General features: G+C 35.0%; 2 protein-coding genes across 2 annotated transcripts; one reads left to right on the top strand and one right to left on the bottom strand.

The window, feature by feature from the left end:
* Positions 1 to 425: 425 nt before the first annotated feature.
* LOC132052024 (Golgi SNAP receptor complex member 1-1) lies at positions 426 to 6,330 on the top strand. Its single transcript, XM_059443357.1, has 5 exons — positions 426 to 562; positions 2,770 to 3,000; positions 3,919 to 4,086; positions 4,846 to 4,959; positions 6,042 to 6,330. Exons 1-5 carry the CDS (start codon positions 524 to 526, stop codon positions 6,153 to 6,155), a joined length of 666 nt encoding a protein of 221 aa, XP_059299340.1. The 5' UTR covers positions 426 to 523; the 3' UTR covers positions 6,156 to 6,330.
* A 1,041-nt stretch (positions 6,331 to 7,371) lies between these two features.
* Positions 7,372 to 11,080, bottom strand: LOC132052023 (uncharacterized protein At2g39795, mitochondrial). The gene is made up of 3 exons (XM_059443356.1): positions 10,832 to 11,080; positions 8,244 to 8,572; positions 7,372 to 7,738 (listed from the first exon to the last, which is right to left on the bottom strand). The coding sequence occupies exons 1-3, from the start codon at positions 10,988 to 10,990 to the stop codon at positions 7,579 to 7,581; spliced, it is 648 nt and encodes a 215-aa protein (XP_059299339.1). The 5' UTR covers positions 10,991 to 11,080; the 3' UTR covers positions 7,372 to 7,578.
* Positions 11,081 to 11,298: the final 218 nt, after the last annotated feature.

Here is an 11,298-nt window from a genome sequence, read left to right as displayed (position 1 = left end):
ACATGTTTAAAATCATAAGGTTTAAAGGACAATTTGATACATTAAATAAATTTTTTTAGTTTTACCAAATGTCATACGTGATCAAGCTAAGACACTTGAATACATATTGAATTTCGAATTTTGTTTTTATAATAAAATTGAATATGTAGAAATTACATAAAAGTATTAGCATAAACTATAAAATATAACCATTATTTAAAAAAAAAATGAAGAAGAAATAATATTTTTTGATATCTATCCTTACTCTAACGAATATGGTAAAAAGATTAATATGGTGAAAAGATGAATAGTATTAAATAAAAATCAAAGTACAAATAAAGGTAAGTTAATCAAATTGTCATTTTAATGTTTGTTTAAAAGGCTAATATTTATGTCAACTAATAATTTTTTGTTACCACCATACGGTTTGTTTTGACGGCTCTGTCTCCACCAAACGGTGTGTATTCTTTCCTCCAAATTTCAATTTCCTCATTCTTGTCTCAATTATTATTTGCAGTTTACGTAATCTTGCTGGGTTTTCTCGATGGATCCTCCTACCTCTTGGGATTCCTTGCGAAAGCAGGTAATTTATTAACTACATCCATTCATCATTATCCAATTTTTTTTTTTTTTTTTTTTTTTTTTTTTTTGTTGTATAAATTTACGTAAACGAAAAATTAGACGAGTTGTGTGTTTTTGCTTATCGAATATGTTAAGATTGTGTTGTCGGTGTGGAATTTTCTAGAATTTGAATGATGAAATTGAATAGATCTATCTGTTTTGTGATCCTCTAGTTATTAAGGGTATAACTGCTTAGAATTATTGATCCACGGATCTGATAATACCGTGCTATAATTGAAAGGTACAATAACCTGAGCAACCAGAATTATAGACACTGGAAGCATTCTAGAAAGCAATATTAACAGGATTAGATTTTAGTATTAAGTTGTTCGATTTCATTGGTTAGGTATATATCAGTTAATGTGCCGGGAAACTGGATTAATTATACTATTGTTTATCATGATCAATGATGCTTCTCTCTGCAGAAGGGATGCATGGGCTTATTGGTCCAGCTCGTGTTTTTGTTTCCTCGTAGATGTAATTGTTTTTTATTGCATAAGTTTTTGCGAGAGAAGCGTCGGGGGGATAGCTTGGTCAAATACAATGACTTACAGATCATATTTCTTTTTACTCTTGTGGGTAAATCTAGAAGGTTACCATAATGGTGTGCCTTCTTGCTTTCCATTCGGTTGGAACCTAAAAAGAGTGATACAAATTGTTTGATTTTTATTTTGTTGACAATCTGGATTAGAACTTCTTTCATTGGTGCTTGGAGATGTGATTGTACACGACTGTATTAATAGTGTTATGTAAGTGGTTTTGACTGAAACTCGATTGATTTTCACGATCCCGATTATACCTCTTAATATATATGCTTCCAAAGCCTATGATGTTACACCCAATGAATCAAATCTTCAAATGTTGAGTCTCTTACGCTGAATCTTCGTTGTATCACACTGTGACACTGAGTCTCTTACTATTATTATGTTCAAACTTGAAACTAAAAATCTGCATTGAGATATCCCTAGGCATAGGGAGTTATAAGCTCCAACAGATAAAATATTTGACAAAAGTTATATGCCAAAAGGCAAATAATCTATCAGGCGGCTATTATTAATGTCTTGAAATTCAATTCCTTATTCTTTTTATTCAGGCATTTTATACCTCCTTCCCTTTTTTCCGAAGCAGTCAATATTCCCTTTTGACCCACAGTGCATTTGGTTCTTTTTAGTCATTGTACTAAACAGATTGATAGGACTTCCAGGAATAGGATGACACACTTGAAGCCATGCAAAATTGGATTCATCTATGTGCCAAAATGGTTTTGGCTTAACCTCAGGTTTATTTAGTTATCAGGACCATGATAAATTAAAGGACTTGTCAAGGGATAGGATGAACTTGTTTTTGGAGATTACATAGTCTAGCAGAGGCTCAAGGATGAGGGTCTGGAAGGTCCTAACTTTGCCAACTTATATTACTCCCTCTGGTTCATAATAAGTGTCCACTTACATAATCAAGAAAGAATCGATTTTATTTTTCTAGATTTTCCCTTATTAAGTGCTAAGTGACCAAATCGTAATACCTATTTAATTAAAGGTAGTTTAGTCTAAATACTATTTTTTCCTAGGAGTAGTATTTTCTTAAAGGGTGTGCTAAAGGATAATTGGACATTATTTTAAACCGGAGGGAGTAGCTTTTAAGCCATTAGGAGACATTATCACTTAAAGTAAATTGAATATGAGCAGTTTTGATTGGAAGCTTATAGCACGCATGAAGATGAGTGGCTCCCTTTTCTTTTGGGTTGTTCGGGATTCAGGTTGTGAGTTTCTCGGTTGCAATTTGAAGAAAGCATTCTATGAGTATTTGAAAGTTTGTGCTAGTTTGAAGTGGTCACGCTTTAGATTTTAGTGCGTAATAAAGGAGCCTGAAAAAACATTTTTCTCGCGTAGTTTAAGCATAGTTGCTTGTTTGAGCTTATGATAAGATTGCGTGAAGAGTTCTCTAAGGGTCTGGAAATGGCCAGAATCATGACGAACAGTTTGCCTGTGTAGGGATAATTTTTAGTTGATCCTCTTTTCTTTTGCTCGATTCAGCTTAAGTTCACATTGGAAAATTGACTTGTTGGTCATGCGGTAAAGTTTTTGTTGAAATCTCATTTTTAATTGCTTCTGATTCTTCCCCATATATATATTTTTTAAAATCTTATGCTGGTTTTACACATCCAACTAGGCAAGGAAGCTTGAAGCTCAGCTGGATGAGCAGATGCATTTGTATCGTAAGTTCGTTTCAAACAAAACTGGTAATGCTAATGATAGCGATCTTGAATCCAGTATAGATCAGCTGCTCAAGCAGCTTCAACAAGTTAATTCACAAATGCAAGCATGGGTTTCATCGGGAGGATCTGAGATCTTTTCTCATACATTGACTCGCCATCAAGAAATTCTTCAAGATCTTTTTCAGGTACTTTAAATTCTTTTTCCCCGATGGATCTTGCTGCAATTCTATTATATGCAGAGATACTGCAACAAAAGACATGGAATTGTGTGGTAATGGAACTACGTGCCAAGCAAAATGTTAATGCCTCGTTGCATAGGCCTTTGGTTCAAAGGCAAAGATAGTACAGCACAGAATGTATGATAGACTTGCAGCACGAGTTTGAAACTCTTGCACCAATCTGATATTTAAGTGGAGAAGGGTATAAACATTCCTTGAAAATTAATTTAATATATAACGGGTCTTTTTCACCTAATAGTTATTCTTGGAACACTGACAGAGGTCGTTGTCACTTGTCAGTATTGGCATGGCTATCAAAACCGCGTACAACTATCTGACTAATAAAGAGTATGGGTTCTATGGTGTATTGCAGTTGAACAATCTGAAGGGCTAATTAAGTCCAAGATGAACTTCAATAAATGACAGAAATTTGCTGAGCATGGTAATACTATTTGGTGAGATCCAAAATTCAAAGGAAGGCCTATGTTGAGAAGCATTTTTATTAACGGTGAGAACTAAGGGGAAGAATGAGTTATGATCTTAGAATCCTCTATTGCAACTTCTAGTTGTAGCAAATTGACTATGAGTATGGAGTAGATTCTTTAGTTGTGTTGCTGAAGAACAGTTGAAACCAGGGTTAGCCTGAACATTGAAAATTTTCAGTGTGACATGCAATTATGGTATTGGGAATCAGTGAATATCTGATCATAGAATCATACTTCTTAAAGAGATGCATGTGTCTCTGGGAACTCCCAAATGTCTAATAGCAGCTTGTTTGCATTTCTCAATGGACAATTTCTGATATCTAATAGCATGATCGGTAAAATTTCCTCTTATTAAATAAGGTAATTGATACTTAAAAAAACTTTTCTTGTTGGATTGTAGGAGTTTAATCGGCTCCGTTCAAGTTACAGAGCTAAGAAAGAGCATGCTTCATTGCTTGAAGATTTTAGGGAGTTCGATCGGACCAGGTTAGATCTGGAAGATGGTAATGGGTCTCATGACCAAGCACTCCTTAATGAACGTGCTGCCCTCCATAGGAGTACTGGACAGGTAAAAAAACAAAGTTCCTTTGATACGTTGATGGAGGTTAACTTTCCTTGTCCATGGTTGTCCAAAAAACTTTCCTTGTCATGTGAACAATTTTTATTGGTGTTCTGAGATGTCGAACTTGTTAAACAAATGAAAATTCTATCAAATTTAAATTCAAGCTACTCAGTGCTGCAGACTTTTGAAGAAATTAGAAGCTTCCACCACTAATTAGAAGTAGTCTCATGTCGTTGAACCATTTAAACAAACACATTCAATCAATATAATTAAAAGTAACTGGCTTCTCCAGACTTGTCAGGAAACTAGAAAATTCCACCACTAGTTATGATGCTGGATCCGCCTTTTCATATGTGAAAGTATCTCTCAAACACTTGGAACTGCCTTAAAACTTGCTATTGTTTCTTGCTTCTCTTTCAATGTGTATCTCTTGCTTTCCTCATACAATAGTTGGGGGTAATGTGCTAAGAATGAGATATAGACATTCAAATAAGATAAAACCGAAAGACTTCATCTGTACATAGCTTCAAAACATTTGCACCCAAAACATTACGTGTAATATTTTTGAGTAATAGCTGTAAAGGAAGGTAAAAGTGAAATCCAGAAGATTGCAAAGCCTGTCCAGAATTTCTGAGTACTTATTTTATTCAAGCAATCATGCACTGTCCCTTCTGTTGTTAATTTTGTAGCTGTGCATATTTTTTGTATTCAATTGCTGGCTTCTTGATAACATATCCCAAAAAAATTGCTGACTTCTTGATATAGATGGATGGCGTAATTTCTCAAGCTCAAGAAACAATAAAGACACTTATGTTTCAAAGATCAACATTTGGTGGTATTAATTCAAAACTCAGCAATGTCAGCAGTCGCCTCCCAACGGTAAGTAAACTATGTTTTAAGCACTCCGTTTATGCTTTTCTTGAATATCTAGAGGTGAGCTGAAAATTCTCATTCTAAATAGTGATAGCGTTTGCCACGAGCTGCTTCATCGATCTGATCGAGATGAGTCATCTCTTTAATTCTTGTTTGAGTATGTTATTCTTCCAAGTGTCCTCAAGGGATTGCTTGGTATTGAGGCTCAGGAGCAACAACCTGGACATTCCAGTTTGGATCCCAGGCAGAATACTCAGTTTGAGATATCTGCTCCATTTTGGTGAACAGGTTTACTACATGTGTTGTTCAGTGACAGGTCCCCACTAATTAACTGGACTACGTGCAGCAGGTTAATTCAGACATCACCACCATAAAGAATAAAGGGAAAAGGTCCAAATTTGTCCCTGTACTATCTGAAATTTCTCAATTTTGCCCTTTGTTACACTTTTGGTCCATTTATACCCTTCTCGTTCAGTTTATCGTCTCGTATTTTCCCTTGCCATTAATGAAGCTCCAACATGAATTGAATGGACTCTAATGCGTGTTCTACATGTCTAAATTCTTCAAGAAAAGCATGTTCAAATTTTGACTATGGTTGAAAATTACCCTCAAGTTGGAGCTCGGTAGAGGTCAAGGGCAAAATAAGACTTTTTCCTTATAGTGGGGGTAATATTAGACCAAAAGTTTAGCAATATTAGACCAAAAGTTTAACAGAGGACAAACTTGTTCAATTTTGTATAGTACATGGGAAAATTTGACCATTTCCCAAAGATAAATAAAATAAGATAATAAAAGAGGAATGTGATCATCGAAGTAAAGTACTTGTAAATCTTTACCAAGTATTGCTCGAAGTGTTTGTAGACTTCTCCAGGTCTAGGATTACTTGAGAGAGAATAATCCTGTAAGCAGAAATGTTTTTTCGCTTAACTGAAAGAGCCTTTTCTTTTAGCACTTCTTTAGAAGCTATGACAGCCCAACCACCTCTTAAAGAGTGTCAGTGCATTACATTGTTAAATATTTGAGGAAACTTCTGTTACTGATGGGATCGATCTCATTTCTTTCATATTTGCTCTTCCTCAATTTTTCAGGTTAATCATATTCTTTCAGCAATAAAGAAGAAGAAGTCTATGGATACCATCATTCTTTCATTAGTTGCCTCTGTATGCGTGTTTCTTATTTTGGTTTATTGGATGACGAAATGAAACAGTAATTAATTGGACTCTTAATGGAGTTCCCGAGCAATTTCTTTGCTTGTTTGTATCTTTTGTATATTCACAACCGAGTGAATTTTGTAATGTTTCATTTTTATGCATGTAAGATGGTTATCTTGAATCGGTTTTGATGCACAAGTCTAAGTATCAACATGATTCGGAGTCTTGTCTTTTTCTGGGGCGTGAAAGTTAGAAAATTCAGTAGCAGCACAGAGTATTTCATGTAGCTAATATGAAGACCTGTTCTTTTTGCAAATTTATGTGTAATGAATAAGAGGATCAAATCACCAAATGCTATTTAAATAGGAAGCGTATAGAAATAGCGGAATTGAAGAGCAATGTTTTAGTTATAATGGCAATCACGTCACGTGCTTCAACTGTGACGAATGCTCACGAGTTATGACAATGCGTATTCATCTCTCTCTGTGTTTTTATTTGAAAACGTGTATGATTTAACTCCGGACCTGAGGTTAATGCTCATGTTTAAGAATCTTTACTATACATCTTTTGAGAAAAAAAATACTAGTTCGGACCTGAGGTTAATGCTCATAGTACAGCACATCGAACCTTAGACTATGGTTATGGTGGTTACTACAAGACTATTTTTACCTATTAAAGGATCTCCAGATGCCCGGCATTATTCATATCAATAATTGTCTTAAAAAATGCAATATCCGTTATGTAAAAAGAAATTGTCGGGAGAAGCTAAGTTCCATTTTGTAGCTTTACTAAGCTTGTAACTGCCTGATCTTGCAAACCACTAAAGAGCTTTTTTTGTTTTCCATGAAAACTGCCTTCATTGTTTTTCTCTCTTAACCAAAGCAGAGTTACCATAATTATCGTTTTCTTTAGCAAGAGTTAGTTGCATGAGAGCATATAGTCTATTGGCAAATTGAAAACGATTCAGCTCACAATGGTTCTACTTATAGATAAAGAGGCGATCAGAATTATACCCGAATGCATTTGCAGATATTGTTTAGCGACGAAGCTGAAGAGCCAGTACTCCAAATGAAAGACAGACTCACTCCTCTTTGAAGATTAAAATGAAATAATTTGGTTATACAAAATGATTTCATTTTATTTGCAGCCACTCTTCTGATGCCCGAAGAAGCAGAAAATATATCAAAGTTTTGTTTTCATTGAAGCAGAAGTTTACTTTTCACCTAAATTACCTAGTCAGTAACTTTTTCGCCTCTGAAAAAGTCCATCAACTTAAGGTAGCATAGTACCTAATGAACAATGACTTGAGAAGCAGATCATCATGTCATTGTTTACCCCATCGTCTACGCCTCAGCAATTCACTAATTGATGTGTAGGTAAACACATAGGTAAGAAGAAGAGTAAAAATCTCGAGCTAAGCATAAGTTACAATAGATCAATTTTACAGAGAACTTTAGAGAGCAGAGACGTGCCTCTAATTTTCGATAAAAGATTGGATTTTTCTCAACCAACCAATTGCTTCAGTTCTATCCTTATTCATCATAAATTCATGAAGGAATGCAGAAAGCTCATCATTTATCCCTCTTGCCTTTAGGAATTCATTTAGGCCATCTCGGAAGCCACTGTTCAAATCCCTGAAATTAATAACACAAAAGAAATATCAAAGGTCAGGAGCAAGCATAAGAAACTGCAACGAACTAATGAACATAGAAGATTTATTAGAATGAAGTTGTACTTTTAATTTCGCTAGACATAGATAGGTAGATGATGTCCAGAGAAAAGTGTTAACATTTTGATGTTCAGCATATTGCACATTTTTTACACTAGAGGAGCTACCCAGAATAACTTTAGAAACAACTTCTGACTCCCTTTTTATTTTATTCTGTAAAGAAGAGTAAAGCATGTCTACCAGGGTGATCTGATTCAACACAGTAGATAACTGTCCATCAACATGAAACTGATTATGTTTAAGGCCTTGCGGACAGAAATTTAGATAGAAAAAAATAGAAGAGATTTCAGCTCATTTTTTTCTTTTCTTTTTTTCTCTTATTTGGGGATTTTTACTCTTTAAATGGGTGAAATAGATCAGAGTAAAAATAATGCATACACAATATAATAAAGTAAGAAGATGTCTCATACTTAATATTGGGCCCCATATAAGTCTGAGCTTGAGAACCATCGCTTCTGAGTACGTAAGCTTTCTGAATTTCCAAGGAATTTGGCCAGGATGAACAAACGAACTCTAAGAACTCACTACCTTCACCCTTCCATATGTCAACCAGCACACTTATATGAAGCCGCACATCTTCCCCTAAATTCTCATCACTTGCCTTTGGAACAGTAATTGCTCCATCAATCATCGTTGCCTCGATTTTGATATGTTCATCCTTGCCGAATTTTCTCCTCAAGGTAATCCACTGCTCGCCTGGCCGATCTTCCACCATAAATGTATTAAACTTTGTAGCAGGCTGGAGAAAGCCGACATAAAACGTAAGAAACAATAAGGATGCAAATATCAACATTGGAATCAAACATTTAAAAGGACTTCAAAGAAATAACAGAGCTATCTTACAGTTTTCTATCCAAATTACATAATTTTATCGATCAGTATAATAATGCCAGTAATTTGAACGTGGTATATAGACTTAATTTCTTTATGAACTCCTAATTTTATCAATTCAAATTCAAAATTTAATTCAGATAGGAATCCAAAAAGGTGGCAGGTACATTTTTTCATTCACAAAAGCGAATAATTTAAACCTAAAATCCTAAAATGAAGATGATTCTGCTTTAGAGATTTTTATAGCATAAATAATCACTTATACAATTTATCTCGTTGTCGTTATCTTTTCTCTTTGGATAGAATAGAGAAAAGGATGGGAAAAATAGAATCTGCAGTCCGCTGATACTGAAAGAACTGTTCTGCTTTTGTGATAAACAATTCAACTGAATGAGCAGCCAAGTACACCACAGGAAATACTTGTTGGTTATAAGTATTTCTTTCTCCTATAAGGATAATCAACTGTACCCACACTGTCATGAATAAACAGCTTAGACACATTAAAGATATGCACCTGGCTGAAGACATTCCAGCACATAAATAGACAAGCATATATAACCAAAAGCACACCAGTCTAAAGATAAAGCTACCTCTAGTGACCCAATGATAAGTTCATTTGAAAACAATTTGCTATCCAGGTGACTAATCCCTGAATTGATCATTATTGGCCTCCAAAATGTCCAAAGGCATAAACTTAAGACTATGACTTCATGCACAGGGTTTCAAATAGGGATAAGGATTCAGAGAATCATTATCTTTTGAACCACTCTTGAGTGGTTTCTCCCAAAATATCCACAAAAAAGTAAACAGATATGATAGGGAGTAAATATTTTCAGTCCTTCCTTCGCCTACATAAGACTGTAATATATTCTTCATCAGCCCTTAAAGATCTACAGAAAAAAAAATATGTTATATGTTTTAAGTCACTCCTTTGCCTACATAAGACTGAGACACATCCTTCATCAGCCCCTAAGATTTACACATGTCATTAGCTCATACTTGTGGGATTATTCTTCATCACCTCCACTTGTGGGATTACACTGGGCATGTTGTTGTTGTATTAGCTCATATTTAACCACCTCATGACATTAGGGGTTCAATCAACCAAACTAGCTTGCCAGGTAGCTAGGATTAATTCAACTTCTTCATGACAATAAAAGGCAGCCCGGTGCACAAAGCATCCCGCATTAGCAGGGGCCGAGTAGAGTTTCAACGAAACCAGCTTGGTTGACACCTATCAAGTGTACCACAGTATCTTACATTTTTTTGGTACTTGATAATGAATATACAATGGTAATATATGACATGAAAAAGTGGCTGTTCTACACCAGTAGTTGTATTTTAAGAGCCTACATTCATCCCAAACTATTTGGAGCCAACTATATTAAATCCTTTATATCCATTCCACTCCATTCAGACCAATACCATTCATAACAACAACCTATGTTGTTCAGATTCTTCAAAATATCGACAATTGCGTGTCAGATCCTCCATCATTTTTGGAGGGTTCAAGCGGCATAGAGAACAACAATAACTACGCCTCAATACCATTCATCTACTCAATAATTAAGTCTTAGGATAAGTTAGAGATCCTTTAAATCTCACACTCATCTCCACACTCTCCAACCAAACTCCTTCAAAACACATGGCCTAATTTAATGTTCCCAAAAATATGCTTAAGAATATCGTATCAGCACTAAGAAACCCAAAGTTAGCATACTTAGCCTAAAATGAGCCTAAACGTCCCAGAAAAGAAAAAAAAAAAAAAAAAAAAAAGAGCTAACGATCAAAAACACACCTAAACTATCACTATTTCACGACTATCCATTGTTCCCTTTTGTCTACCTAAACTATTAATTCCTTTGTATTAAAACACAACTCGATGCTGAGTTGGCCAAATATTTGAAATCAATCGACAACAGGCGTGTTAGATGCCAACTCAACATCGGGTGTTTTTTAATACAAAGGGAGCGGTAGTTTAGGTATGTAAATTGAACAATGGATAGTTGAGGAATGAAACTCGCAAATTTACGTGTGTCTTTGACCATTAACTCAAAAAACAATAAAATCAGTAAATGGCAAGCAGTCATAGTTCCGTGAATTAATTGTGTTCCCAAAATAGATAGAATTTGCGGGAGTAAAAGTAGGTTTTGGTTGAAGGAGTTACCGGGTGAGGAGGGGCGTAATCCAACTGATACTGGATTTCATTGCGGAGTATTCTCAGTATGTTTGATTCAAATGGTGATTTTTGAATTGCCTGTGATGCGTTACTCCTCCAAAATTGGGAGAGAAGTGATCTACCAGATGTTCGAAGAAATGCCGCCATGAATAGGACTTTAAATGAAACTTTCAAGGGGTTTTCAGGGGGTTTATGCTATTTACATGGAACTAAAAGGGTGTAACTTTTATATGTATTAACACAAACCTCCTAACTTTATGGGATTACACTTCTCTCCTCTAAGTTTGTCAAGTTGTATACTAAGACCTCTCAATATTTTTCAATAGTGAAAAGGTCCAAATTTACCTTCGATTAATAGTTGGAGTCATATATATATATATATTATCGTTAAATTGTAGACACTAAACTTGTCCTAATTGACTAACCTTATAAGCTTACAGATCTTTTTTATGCGA

Source organism: Lycium ferocissimum, chromosome 4 (assembly GCF_029784015.1).
Source record: "Lycium ferocissimum isolate CSIRO_LF1 chromosome 4, AGI_CSIRO_Lferr_CH_V1, whole genome shotgun sequence".
Classification (NCBI taxonomy): domain Eukaryota; kingdom Viridiplantae; phylum Streptophyta; class Magnoliopsida; order Solanales; family Solanaceae; genus Lycium; species Lycium ferocissimum.
This window is presented reverse-complemented; position numbering and strand designations above follow the sequence as displayed.